Below are 14,637 nucleotides of genomic sequence, written 5' to 3'. Positions count from 1 at the left end.
TACCCTGCACTGTAGATCCATTTAGCCTGGAAATACACGGTTTGAAAGGACTCAGCTACCCCTGTCCTTTTGTCTTCTCTGCCTCTTGTTTTTATTTCTTCTTTTTCTCCAGCCTCTCTGTGCCAAGATCATTTTGAGTCATCTTATTATTTCATCTTTCCTATGGTAAGTGTCCTCATTTGTTTCATCTTGTTTTCATTTTGCCAGTCTTCTCCTTTCAATCTGATTGAGTTGGTTTTCAAAAAGTTATTCTTTTATAATCTAGAGACTCCTGCATAATTTCCAAGATCAATGAAATTCAGTACAGCAGATTTATTCTTTCATTCAACATTGTTTTGATGTAGCTCTTACTGTGAGCCAGATACTTTGCTAACTCAACAGGATGCCACCTTTCTGAGTTTACCAACTTTACCCCTTAGGTTTCATCTGGTTAGGGGTATGTAATACAGTAGCTTCTGGACTAGTTTACTGGTTTATCCCAACCACTGTTTATACCGAATCAAGCACTCTATAACAGATACTTAAAACGAGCAAAGAAGTCTTTGTAATGGACCCTCTGAACAAAAGGAGAAAAAGGCATTAGTCATCCACCTCCTTATTTCCCCTGATCTAATGTAGGGTAATCTCATCTGAACATCTGATCCTTGCCGTTGATGTGACTGACCGTGGATGATGGGCTAATGATTCTTCCTGGACCATGGAGGTTATACAGTCACACTCCTCCTCAAAGAAGCAGATGGAGTCAGAGAGTCTGGTGGGTTTCATGACCCTGCAACTGCTCCAGCCCATGACTAGGCTCGAGATTTTGGGCAGTGCTGTCTATTGGAAGCAAATTCACTCTGGATAGAGAGACAATCCTTCAGTAGTCACGATAGTCTATATTGTTGGGTGGGGTGGGCTTAAACCTGTGCACCCCCCAAAAGGTAAGTTTAAGTCCTCTAACTCCCAGTACTTCAGAATATGACTATATTTGGAAATAGGCTTATAGCAGATATGATTGGTTAACATGGTCATACACAAGCAGTGCGGGCCCTTACTCAACATGGCTGGTGTGCTCACAAAGAGAGAAGAGACACAGAGGAGAGAGTCCCATGTGATTAGGGGGCAGAGACTCATGTCCTGCAGCTGAAATCCAATGAGCACCAGCTACCTGGAAACTAGGAAGAGGTAAAGAAGGATTATACTCTACATAGCTCAGAGTGACGGCGGCCTGGCTGGCATTGGATCTTAGAATCCCAGGCCTCCAGAACTGTGAGACAATGCATGTCTGTTGTTTAAAATCCATCAGTCAGTGGGTATTAGATATAGCAGGCCCAGGAAACAAATGTCCTGTGTTTGCCAAGATGCCATGGCCCAGCTACTCTCTATCCACTTCTCCAGATATGTTTTCAGGTTGCAACTTCAAGGATGATATTATATCCCCATCTTGGACAATGAGCAGATTGATGATCGCTTGCTATAAAAGCGGTGACTTCTCCAAGTTTAGCATTCCTCAACTGTGACATAAACGTACTACATCCATCTGCATCACTTTGTGTCAACTCTATGCGGACTTGGCAGGGAAATGGAACCAATGCAGTCACGCTGCTTGCTGAGCCATGGATGTTGTGTCTTCTACCACCATCTATGACAGAGTGACAGGCTAACTTATTAACTTGTAAGTTCACTTGTAAATAAGATGCAGTTCATTTTTGAAGTCTATTATATTGAAAAGCCTAATATAGGTACCTTGTCTTTAAGGAGCTTGGAGGTAGGATATACACACAAGCTAAATAACCAACAGGACAACATGAGGTGCCATGGGGGGTGTTTCAGGGATTGATCTAACATGCCTTGTCTCAAGTGCTGGCATGTATAATAAAAGTTTGGGTTTTTTTTTTTTTAAGATTATTCATACATACAGAACTGGGTATAGGTCAGGGTGCAGGGGCAGTAAGAAGATTCACCAGAGCCAGAGTGGGGAGCAGAATAGGCAGATTGACTAAGTACACTGCTGAGAGAAGCAGCAGGCAAGACAGGAGAGGTCTGCTGTGCCATATGGGTCACCTCCAGGGGATGGAACTTGCACTGAAGCTCCTGCAGCTAGCCTCCAGTGCTGCTCTTTAACCCGCTGCACCACCAGGGAGGGCTATATAATGAGTTAGGGAGTAGAAGAAAGTGCTGTGGAATGAGTGGAAAAGCTTGCAGTGGAGCAACAAAGTGGGTGTTTGGAATGTCTGGCATTTGAATAGTAATGTGTACTGAGAGCACAGGATTTGGGGAGCAGGTTGTTAATATGAGCTTCCTCTGAGATTGTGGTATTTTGCTGAGAACTCTTTGATAGCAGGGGTCTATATATTTGCCATCTCCACTAACAACTTTTTAAGGGAAGTGAATGTTTTATTTATTGTTCAACTATTAGACATCTGTCACCTAGCAGGCATGCAGTCATTGGTGAGTCAACAGATGAATGGGTGAATATATGGATGGGTAATGCTTGAAACTGTAATTTAACAGAGTAGATTGAATATATGTAACAGGAGGACAGTTTGAAGCCTGGTGCCACCATGGGGAAGAATTTGAATGTCCAGGGAGGGAGACTAGAAAGAAGACTGGGTCACCATTAGCCAAGGATAGAGGTGACTTCAGAGAGGTATTTTAAGAAGATTTATTTAACCAGGATGAGCACATACATGAAGGATGAGCCAAGAGGGAAGCCAGCTAAAGGAACACTATGATTACCCAGATCTCGGGGTTCTCTGAGATGCCCACTATCACTCCAGTTTTCACAAGATCCATGCGGTGTGACACAGCGAATTAGGATCATGCTCCTTGTGAGTCAGCGGGGACACGGGACAGGGAGCCAGGATCTCTGTCAAGTCACATTATCACAGGGCACTAAGAGGGATGGTGATTGGCTGGCTGCCTGGCCTCCTGCGCGACCTTAGGATTCCTCAGGATTCACTCCCCTCTGCAGAGAGCTCTGTGATGAGTGGGAATCAGATGGCAACTTTGCACATGGTCATTATCACAGCAGAGAGGAGGATCCCAAGAGGCAGGAATGGAATTAGCGGTTGCTGGAGGTTTGGCAAGGATGCAAATGTCACTCCCACTGCTCAGCAGCTGCCGTACCAGGACCTCAGGACCTGGCACACTGTAGAGAGACAACTTAGCCCAACTTCTAGAACTTTAGGTGCAATGGATTCATCATTGGGACAGAAGGAGGCTATAGGATTAATTCAAAAAGCAACCAGTAATTGTAGCAATAATTGTTTTAAATTCTGTAGATACAATGCAGCCTATTATGATTTACTGCTCCCTCCCATTCTTGGTGGTGTCAAACAGACACAGACAGTAGTGAAAGGTAATAAAGAGACCTTATTCAGTACCACTGCAAAAGAGGAAAGAGACTTTGGATTTGCTAAGATCAGTTCCAAACTCAGCAAAGCAAGCTGGTGATTTGTAGCTTATGAGCAGAGCAAAACTCTTGTTACAGATGAACGGGCCGGTCAAGGAGCGAGCCAGAAGAGGAAGCCAAGTTGAGAGTGGTGTCAACACCACCTGCCTGAGGTGGACTACCAAGGAGTGTCTTTGTCAGGGCCCAATGCCCCGGACTTGAAGTTATACAGGTGATATGAGCACCTTCTAGAAACAAGGAAAACACCACTTAAAGAGGGCTTCTTTTTAAAATTTCCCAATCTTATAATCAGAAAACCCAAAGCATCATTAGTCATTTCATCAGTGTTATGAATAAATAATAAAAACTGTGAAGCCAACTTGTACATGACACAATTTGTCAATCTGACTTTATAGCTAATCTTTGGTGCTTTCACCAGGCAGCTTCTCACTAATTTTCTTACTATAGGAGCTTGCATGACTTTGAGTTTGTGTCCAGATCAGGAGAGCAAAATTTTTCCTTTACAGGGTTACTGATGAGCGTTCTCTTGCCACCTGGTACCCTCAGGCAGCAAGTCAGTCAGAGTGAAGCTGTGCTCAGGTGGAAACCATGTCCTTGATTCAGGGGCAGTGCTGGCCATTCGCCTCACCTCGGGCCTAGACTTCTCTTCCCAAACTTGAGCCTGCTTCAGATAGATGTGGAGAAAAATGGGGAGGATGGTAACAGAGCTTTACTTGAAAGTAGAGGATTTACTGAGGAGAGCGAGAGGCCAGGAGAAAAGTCTCTCCCTTAGCATAGCTGCAGCTTTAAGAGCAGAATTGCAGAGCAAAGCAATTCAGGTGGGGGCTTGTGTTGTAGCAAGGGAAAAGACATGGGGAGCGCTAAGAAGTGGCACTGAGGGGCTAAATCCTACCTCTTAATGTTTAGTAGATGCAGGGAAAAAATTTGGAAACTTGCAAATAATTTTACTGTTGAACTGTGGCCTTGTGAGGCAGCAGGCCTTGCGGCTAGCCTCGGGGGTCCGACCTGGCTCATCCTAGAGTTACATTTAGAAACCGTTAGTTTGGGTACAAAGTTGATCGTTATGTCCCTTTAACCCAGACTGTATAGCAATTAAGCAGCTTCAGTTTCTAAGCCACACCTATGCAGGTAAGTTGATGCCTTGCCTCTGCAAGCTAAGCTTGAAGGCAGCCACCAGTTCTCAAGTGAGAATGAAAGGAGTTGACAGCTGTCTCTGAGATACCTCTGGATGGTCACACACAGAACACCTAAAAATGGACCAAGAAAACAGTGATGCTTCACCCAAACCCTCTGGTGTGGATGTAAGTAGAGCGTGGGAAGCTTCTCTCTTACTTGAAGGCCAGTTATTGTTGATCCTGTTAGTAAAATGAGACCATTTTTCCTTATAAAAATAAGAGGAACAATAACAAAATGCTTTATCTTCCTATGATACTTTAATGGATTTTACAAATGTGACCTTGTTTTTTTTAAAGTGCTATACTTGGCAATTGATTTGAAGTTGTTTTCCTAAAACTCTAGGAAAATTGTACTGATCTCTACACAAATTCCATTTTAAAATTTAATCAGTACCAACTGAGACTGCCTGTAATGTGTTCCACTGTTGAGACAAAGCTAGCCCTAGTCAGGCCTACGTGAGCTAGCATCTGGGTGTGCTTCTTTTCATCTTTTGCTTCTTTGTGGGAGTATTTTTAAGTAGTTTGACACCAGGTCAACTCATCCTACAAAAGAGTGTTTTTTCTCTTTAGAAACATCCTCTTCTCTCCTACAGGATGCCCAATTAAATGAGATCTTGTCTAGTTCAATTTCACCAGGAAGGAATAAACTCCATATCACTCCAGAGGTTGACAAAGGTGTTGGGCAAAAGAATGAGATAGCCATGAATAATTCAGAATGTACTTAGCCACATATTGTCCCTCTAACTGGTGGGATTAAAGAGAGAAGACATGCACTCTGAAGGGAAGAGTGAGGGACAATAAGAGAAAATGATGGAATTCTTACAAGAACTCTTGAGATTATTCCTTTGGACTTGGTGTCCTAGACTGCTGTCTCTAAAAGAATGTATGGTTAAAAGTTATTTCACCACTGGAGTTTAGTTACCCGGACATGTATAAATCTCTCCTTCCGAGAAGCTAAACTTTCACATGCACCATTAATGAATTTACAGCATCAAGTGACAGAAGAGAGAGGAGGGGGAATAAGAAACAGATAATACACTTTTCCCCTTACATATAACACTGCACATCAATACACTAAAAGCAATAATTTTCTAATTTAATAGGGGTCCTCTCATTCTTTAATTTCTTTTTACTGTTTTTTGTTTTTTTTTCAATTGAGGTAACATTGACTTACAACATTGTATATGACTCAGGGCAGATGTTCACACCCCTTCAGATGTATATTACCACTCCACACCCACCTCCAAGTCACCCATAAAACATTTTTCGTTTATGATTGAGAAACTGGTGATTAATTTATTGGCCATCTTAAAGTACACATCTGTAAGACAATGATAAACTAAGCATGTTGATTCCTATCCTACAATCCTGTTGAAAACCAGAACATCGCCCATAACTTTTTCTTCCTCCCACTCAGTCACGAATATGGAAATTAGGAGTGTCTGTGAGGAACTCACTTGCATTCTTAACTTCCAATCCTGTCTAAGCTAAAGTAGTTAGTTGTGGGAGAAAAGCTATGTAATACAACAGCTTCCTACAGCTGCCTACATTTGGGTGGACCTCCCGACCTGCAGCTCCTCTAGCCTGCGTCTCACGAGACTCAGGTCTTTCTAGCGGAATTAAAGACATGGGGAGAAACCCTGAAACCATTTTGCTAGTGTTCTATTAATGCCTGGTGTTTCTGATCATAATTGTGATTTGATGCAAGTTAATTTATAGTGCTTATGTAAGTAGTTTGATGTATTTAGATGTTTTAGCTTCCCTGACTTGATGGTTCCCTCTTAGCTCTAGCCTACTTGTAATTGATAATACAGCTTTATTTATTTACTTATTTATTTACTTTTTGCAGATATCCAACATTTCAGTTCAGGTGGTCAGTGCCCAAGGGAAGCTACCAGGGAGGCGACCACCGCGAAGGCCCATCAGCAAAGTCAGACCCAAGAAACAACCCAAGAAGAAAACTCCTTTTTGGAATGTCCAAAACAAAATCATTCTCTTCACGGTATTTTTATTTGTCCTAGCAGTCATCGCCTGGACACTTCTGTGGCTCTACATCAGTGAGTGAAAATCTGTCTTCCCCTGGGGAAGGCTTGCCTCATGAATGTTTCTGATAAGAGTTTCCTATTTCCCAGACAGTAGCCATTTCCTAAACTGTTGGTGTTTTAAGAAGAAAGGAACCAGAATTATTTTCTCTATTTCTTCTTTTACCACCACTGTTTTCCTCCGAAAGAAGAACAAGAAGATGAGAGGAGGGGGTAGGGTGAGAAGAGCTGAGGGGGAAGCTCAGGCAGATCAGAAATGTAGTGCACTTACAGCTTTTAAAAAATGAATGCAAAGCCACACTCTTTCACTTCCTTATCCACCCACCTCCTGTTTCCAGGCAACCTTACATTCTAGACCCAGAGTCTCATTCTACTCAGGCATCTTTCGCTTCTGTTTTTATTGATCTGATTGGTTATGTTGTTATCCATTAGCTGGATCCTTTTTCACCAGAGGAATAATCAAGCTTGTTCGTAAGTAGTTTTATCATACAACTCAGTAATTATGGCATTTACGCAGGTTGGGCTTCCCCTCCTATACATGTGAATATATTTGTTGCAAGCTAGGTGTGCTTTCAAGGGTGTTACAATTGAGTTGGAAAGCAAGATTTATGGGCAAAGAACTAATGAATAATGCCTTGAACAGTTCAGGTCCCTTACAGATCTACAAATTAATCACATGTAATTTGTGTGGCACAGTGTAAGACACGCATCAGTATGTACCACTACCTTCCAAAAGCTCACAGACGCATTTTCTTCTTTCAAAAAAATCACAGTTCAGTGCATAGAGGGAGTGTGAGAGAATTTTTTCCCCCTTAAGCAATTGCTTTATAATCACAGAAGAGAGGAATCCAGCATGCCCAGGACTGAACTCCCAGGAAGGTTTCATGAACTCGTTCTTGAATTTGACACATCTTAGAAGGCTAGTAAGAGCTGGCACTGTGACAGGAATGGGAATAGAGTAGAAGACAAGAGAAGAATCACTGTCCTCAAGGAACTTCCAGACTAGTGCAGGAAGTCATTTCCAAGGATGAGTAAGACAAACAACACACACGTCCCCAAGCCAGAGCAAGCTGACTTATGTCCCATCAGTTCTCTCAGGGTCCTCAACTGATAAATTTGAATCATCCTAGCATGTTTGTATAAAGTCTAGGCATGTGATTGTATAGAAGCAGAAGGGCATTTCAGGAAGATGCAAAGGGAAACTGGCATGAACAAACAAGATTTGTTTAACAAACAACAGAGGTTAGTTCTGATACTTGAAATTTGGACACGGGGGTGTCCTGCTCCCTGAACGCCAGGTGGGGCTAAGGAATTAGATAAATACAATGGTTCAAGGCTAACTGGATTTCCCTGGCATTACTGTTATCCTGGCTCTAGAGTACTTAGTGATATGGGAAGAATGTGCAATCTTCTAGACATAAGACAAAGCTTTTACTTAAACTTCATTGAGTTTGGATTAACAACAAAAATCTAAGAAGCCCTACTCTGGTAAAATCAAAAACAAAAAATAACTGTTTTACATGGGAGGTCTAATAGGGCAATGTGATCAATTCCAAGGCAATGCAACTTGAAAGAACAATCTAGAACAATCAGGCTTCCTGCCCCTTCGTGCAACTCCACCATCACGCTCTACTATATGAGGCTGTCGTGACCTGGATGGTCATACAATCATACAAAGAAGGTTACTTCCTCCTTTTTGACATAGTTTGCACCTTCTTTTTTTTTTTTTTAAAGATTTATTTATTCATACAGAACTGGGGTACAGGCCAGAGATGTGGAGGGTGAGAGGATTCACCAGAGACAGATTGGGGATCAGAACAGGCAGATCGACGAAGTACACTGCTGAGCGGAGCAGCGGGCGGGTCAGGAGAGGTCTGCTACGCCATGTGGATCTCCTCTGGGGCAGGCGGGGATCGAACTCATGCAGAAGTGGCTCAAGCTCTTTTGTGCTGCGCTCTAACCCGCTGTGCCACCAGGAAGGGCCTGCACCTTCTTTTTTAATACAGCTACCACTTGCTTAGCAACTCCATGTGCTGAGCATTGTGTTAAGAGAGACTATTCTCTCCCTTTCTTCCCTACCATTTTTCCCTCTTCCTTCCTTCCCACAAACATTTATGGGCTTCAGAGAAGCCAGGAACTTGACTTTGTTATGAGCCAAGAGACAAAGGAAGTGATTGTCAGTCTAGAAGGATAGATACTCTGACAGAAACTGTAAGTGAGCAGAGTCTCCAGCAGCCTGGGGGATGGTGCCTTACAGGAGGAAGACCTTGGTAACAAAGAGAAAAAGGAAAAAACACTCCTTCATCTTCCTTGTGCTAGTCTCAGGTGCCCAGATTAACTTGGGAAACAGTGGCCTCTCTGTCCAACCTGGACAGTTCCTGGTCAGCCCTGACATCAGCTCCCTGTCCTCATCATGCAGAGTATTTGAGCAGCTGTGACCTGACACTGGACTGAGAGCCACACTCTGGCTCATTAGCAGGATGAATTTCTCCTCTTCCCAGGGCTGAGGACCAGCCCAGCTCCCTGGGCACCAGCCATACATGTGACCTAGGAGAACTCAGCCATGGTGTATGGGGCCCTGCCCTGCCTTTCCACTGTGCCCACTTTACCTCAGAGCCTGAAGCTAAAGTTTTTTTTTTAAAGATTTATTTATTTATTCATACAGAACTGGGGTATAGGCCAGACGTGCAGGGGGTGAAAGGATTCACCAGAAACAGAGTGGGAAACAGAACAGGCAGGTCATCCAGAGTACACTGCTGAGGGGAGCAGCAGGCAGTTCAGGAGAGGTCTGCCGCACCATGTGGGTCAGCTCCTTGGCTGGGGATCGAACTTGTGCTGCAGTGGCTGTGGAGAGCTTCATAGTGCTGTGCTTTACCTGTTGTGCCACCAAGGAGAGTCCTAAAGTTAAAGTTTTCATTGCCTCCCACAGTCTTGCAATCCATGAAAATTGTTTATGTTCTTTTTGGTCCCTGAGTGGCTCTATGACATATGCAGAGTCAAAGAGGCTGATCTTTTACTTTTTGATACTGTTTTTAAGTATTTGCCAGAGCCTTAGAGAAAAAATTGTAGATTCTAAGGGACAAGGTGATAAGCTGCTGATGAGAGAGATGCGATTGCCTATATTCAGAGCTTCCCAGGCTGTGAACCAGAGCGGGAGCCTGCTAACTGTCTTTTCTCCTGCCTCCTAGGTAAGACAGAAAGCAGAGATGCCTTTTACTTTGTTGGAATGTTCCGCATCACCAACATTGAGTTTCTTCCTGAACACCAACAGAAGGAGTCCAGGGAATTCCTGTCAGTGGCCCGGACTGTGCAGCACGTGGTGAGGTCATAGGGAGAAGTGAGAAGCTGTGGAAGGTGGCATCAGGGGCGTGGGGTGGGGTTCAGAGGTCACAGTGGCACAGGTGAGCAGGGTGGATGGAGGAGCAGTCAGAGGGAAACAGGATTCAGCTCATCTTGGCTGTCAGAATTTCTTATTTATGTGTTTCTCATCCAAAAATGAATAAAAATAGTTCTCTGAACATAGGAACTAAAACAGGTGATTAAGGATTAATATAGGTGTGAGATAAAGGAATTAAAATGTTCAGAACTGAAATGACGCACATACTGATTAATTCTGTACATACTCAATTCAGTCTTGGTGCACTGACTTTTCTTCACTGGGGGAAAAAACAACTTTCTCATATAGAACTAAAATATTTTTATTGAGAAAATTTATAAAAATCAGAAAAGCATAAAAAAATTAGAAAACTATCTTTAATCTCATCGTCAGAAGTAGCACCCCTTTTATTCTGGACCACCCAGACGAAGAACAATATCAAGGAGTGGCTATTGACGGTTTCGATGTGATTTTCTCCTCTTCACATTGGGTTTTAAGTATCTATGCAAGTAAATATTATTGAAACCGTAAGTCTAAATGGCCAAAAAGTTGGCAAATCCCTTTCCCTCGGATATTTATGCGGTTTTCAACTGTAGCTGTTTGGAAAGTGCTGCAGTAAAACCGCCACATGCAGGGTGTGCCTCGCGATGACTTCTCCAGGTAGTTCCTATAAGTATACCCTGTCAGACGGCGGTGCATGTGGCCAACCAGAAGGTCTCTGCCACCTTGTGCAGGGTGAGAGGGAGGCAGGCACAGCAGGGACTTCTGCAGGGACAGGCGGGCTGCCAGGCAAATGAAGGAAGCTGAGAGAGGGCGAAGCAGAGAAGGCAAGATGGGCGCACTGCCTCTTTCCTGAAGCCCTTCTGTCGACTGAGCATGCTGCTTATCTCTTTACCTTTAATATGTATCAATTATTCCTCATATTAGCCCAGCACAAACCTTTTCAAAAAAGGAAGAAAAAGAAAATCCAAAAGTGGAGGCTCCATAGGTTTCGTTAAAGTGGTCTGTGCTGCATAGTGAATTTAAATTCCACAGTTTAGATATATGTTTTTTTCATTGTGGAGTATTATTTCTAAAATTTTTTTATTTACCCTCTCCCAAGTAATTGGGTGGGTGATTTTGCTGTTATGTGGAAAGGGGAATAGAGAAGGAGGCAAATTGGCAGCAAAGAGTCCATTTGGTAAATGCCAAGCAAGGGCAGAGAAGGTCAACTGATAGAAATAGCTCTTTTGAGATGCAGTGATGGAGTTCTGAAAGGGCTGGGTGCTTCCATGGAGACCCGGGAGAGGGGACGGGGGATGGTAGACCCGACTGTGGGCACACCTGCCACCTAGTGGCTAGAGAGGGAACTGTCCTTAAGAACAATACATTTCAAGACCTGCATTGACGTAAAATGGGAGATTCAGCCACATTGAAAATGTGCTTAAAGGGTTTTGATTGCTACAGGAAATCAGAATTTATTCGAATTCAATAAATAATGTCTGCATTTGGAGTTAGAGGTCTTTAGCTTGCTCCTGGCTTTTCTCCTCGTTAGCTTCAACCTACCGCACATCAGATACCACATGAGGAAGCCACTTCTGACACATTTTTCTTTTTTCAGGTAAACTTGGTTTACACAACTTCTGCCTTCTCCAAATTTTACAAGCAGTCTGTGGTTGCAGATGTGAGGTAATGATGGCTGCTTGCTTAGTGATTCTATGTTCACTGCTGTGAACTCTGAATGCTTGGAAGAATTAAAATATCACCCTTCTCAAGTAATTTTTGGGGGGCACTTGTGAGTCAATATCCTTTTAGCACAAGCAGATACCCAACCCTTTGTCCTGCTTCCACTCTGAATTTTTCTCTTTATTTACCAAGCTTTGCTCTCTCCCCATAACCCAGATCCTGGGCCCTGGCATTATTATCACCAGGCAAAAAGGCTAAGTTGGGGTGAGGGAGGGGGAGTACAAATTCAATGCAGCCCAGCATTTCTTAGAACATGCTCAGCCAAAAATTGGTCATGAGTGATCTGAGGGAAAAAGAATCTCATTGTTAAATAACCTGAAGGCAACTGATTGTGCACCATGAACGTATCCCACTTTTCCTTATCCCTAATAGACCGTAGAGACTCATAATCCATTTTCGTATGTTAAAGGTGCTGAGGAGTCTTATTAGAGTAAATTTTGTTTACTCCCAGCTCCCACCTTACTTACGGTATAGCACCATCTTATGTTTGTCTCATAAAACCTGACAATATTCGTGCAGCCGGTAACTCCTACTCTAGAGTTAAACTGAAAACCAAATTGGGCTTGATGCCTGGATTTGCTACTTTTACTACCTGTGTCACTTTGAATCATAGCTGGTGTTAATTTCCTCAGCTATAAAACTGAAATAATAATAATGTTCCTAGTAATAACTTTCCTCACCAATTAAAATGAGATAAGGCAGATTTAGCACAATGTCTGGACATGGGTATCAAAAATTAGAAATGCTAATTTCTTCTAATCTGGTATTATTATTGTCACCACAGAAATGTATATTCCCCATAGAGATGCAACTATGCAGTAATGGCTGTAGCTCTGTACCCAAGACAAGAAGGCATATCCATGATGCTTTGCCTTCCCAAACACCATAATTGGAGCCATGACTTCTTGACAAAGGACACTAGGTTCAGTTGGGGATGTGTGTGCTGGTCTCCCTTGGAGTCTGTCAACTGGTCATTGGTTCCCTGTGAAAGTCTGTTTCTTAGAGTTATTCTTGAACATCGTTCTTTTTTCACTGTAGCAGCAACAACAAAGGTGGACTTCTTATCCACTTTTGGATTGTCTTTGTCATGCCACATGCCAAGGGCCATATCTTCTGTGAGGACTGCGTGGCTGCCATCTTGAAGGACTCCATCCAGACAAGTATCATAAACCGGACCTCTGTGGGGAGTTTGCAGGGCCTGGCTGTGGATATGGACTCTGTGGTACTAAATGGTGATTGTTGGGTAATTTTCCTTTCAGTGTTTCTTTCTGTAGCACTGATGATACTGCCACTGCTATAGTCAACATTGTGATAAAGTGTTTTTCACAATGCCAGTGGAACAGGATTAGTTGAAGGGTAGAGCAGTCCTTTACATTGATAAAGGATCTTGCTATGTGTCATATATATATGGTGATTAAGCAGTAGCAGTGGGATCCATATATATGAAATTGGATTTATTAAGTACACTATATTTAATTTGTCTTCATGCCTCTTCAAATGAAATCTCCAAGAACCAAGGACCTGGAGAAGGAAGAATTTTGCTGAGGTTTATTTTGTCTCTTCCTTGTCCAGACAACTGCACCCATGTTATTTGGGTTTCCTGATGCTCCAAAACAGTCTGCTCCACATTCCTGTCACATGCACAATTTGTCTCATCCTCATAGTTACATGGTTTATTGTGTAAGCCAAAAACTATATAACTTTATCCTTTTTTAAAAAAAAAAAAAAAGATTTATTTGTGCATACAGAACTGGGGTAGAGGCCAGAGGTGCAGGGGCAGTGAGAGGATTCACCAGAGACAGAGTGGGGAGCAGAACAAGCAGATCGATGAAGTACACTGCTGAGGGGCTCATGGGAGTGCCAGGAGAGGTCTGCTGTGCCATGTGGTCACATCCGGGGCAGGTAGAGATAGAACTCATGCTGAAGTGGCTTTAGCTTCTTAGTGCTGTGCTTTAACCCACTGCGCCACCAGGGAGGGCCCAGCTTTATCTTTTTTGCTTAAATTTTATATTATGCTAGGCATATAGCGGGTGGTTGAAAAGAACTTGTTAAATGAATGAGTGGAAAATTCTGTATAACATATATACTATTTTGGATACAGGACTAATTACAATCATGTTTGGTTGCTTTTCAACCTTTAAGTATGTTTAAAACATGTTTCTATAAGTTACTTAAAGCATATACAAGTGAAGAGAATAGTGTAATGAACTCTCATATATATATTTTTAGCATCAGTAACTATTAGCATGTGGCTATTCTATGTGATCTCTAATTATTTAAACAATCTTTCCTATTCTCATTGTATTAGTTTAAAGCATATTCAGATATGTTGGATTTTTTTATTGGAGGAAATATATATGCATTTTTAAAGATTTATTTATTTATGCATAAAAGACTGGGGTGTAGGCCAGAGGTGTGGGGGTAAGAGGATCCACCAGAGGCACAGTGGGGAGAAGAATAGGCAGATCTACTGAAATATACTGCTGAGGGGAGCAGTGGGGGAGACAGGAGAAGTCTGCTGTGCCATATGGGTCAGCTTCCTTCCCCAGGGGTTGAACTCATGCTGCAGTGGCTGTGGGTAGCTTACTAATGATTTTAACCCCTGTGCCACCAAGGAGGCCCCTGGAAAGAATATATTTTTACTAAGAAAAATTCTACTACAATGCAGTGCTGGGACCAAGATTCTTTTTAAAATGTTTTTTTTTTTCATTGCAGCTGGACTTCGGTCAGACTATTCTTCAACCATAGGACCTGGTAAATTATGTCATGTGTATTTCCTCCCTCCTGTATTCCAAATCACTATTCTTTTTGGTGATAGTTTTCCTTTTCAAATGATGATTTTTTTTTTAAACTTCATCCTCTAGTTGCAAATGACAGAAATATACTCAAACTGGCTTAAACACACACACACACACACACACA

At 42.5% G+C, this 14,637-nt stretch overlaps 1 protein-coding gene across 2 annotated transcripts in view; it reads left to right on the top strand.

The window, feature by feature from the left end:
- The first annotated feature begins 4,620 nt into the window (after nucleotides 1–4,620).
- The window catches only part of TMPRSS7 (transmembrane protease, serine 7), a 32,721-nt gene continuing 22,704 nt past the window's right edge, over nucleotides 4,621–14,637 (top strand). For both annotated transcript variants that reach the window (XM_012729869.1, XM_012729863.1), the window contains exons 1-6: nucleotides 4,621–4,698; nucleotides 6,422–6,629; nucleotides 9,803–9,933; nucleotides 11,591–11,658; nucleotides 12,754–12,947; nucleotides 14,431–14,469. In XM_012729869.1, coding sequence (XP_012585323.1) covers nucleotides 4,651–4,698; nucleotides 6,422–6,629; nucleotides 9,803–9,933; nucleotides 11,591–11,658; nucleotides 12,754–12,947; nucleotides 14,431–14,469 — 688 coding nt within the window. In that variant the 5' untranslated portion in view covers nucleotides 4,621–4,650. The remainder of the gene's footprint in view (nucleotides 4,699–6,421; nucleotides 6,630–9,802; nucleotides 9,934–11,590; nucleotides 11,659–12,753; nucleotides 12,948–14,430; nucleotides 14,470–14,637) is intronic.

The sequence above is a fragment of the Condylura cristata genome, unplaced genomic scaffold, assembly GCF_000260355.1.
Source record: "Condylura cristata isolate star-nosed mole 26May11 unplaced genomic scaffold, ConCri1.0 scaffold00003, whole genome shotgun sequence".
In the NCBI taxonomy this organism is placed as follows: Eukaryota; Metazoa; Chordata; class Mammalia; order Eulipotyphla; family Talpidae; genus Condylura; species Condylura cristata.
This window is presented reverse-complemented; position numbering and strand designations above follow the sequence as displayed.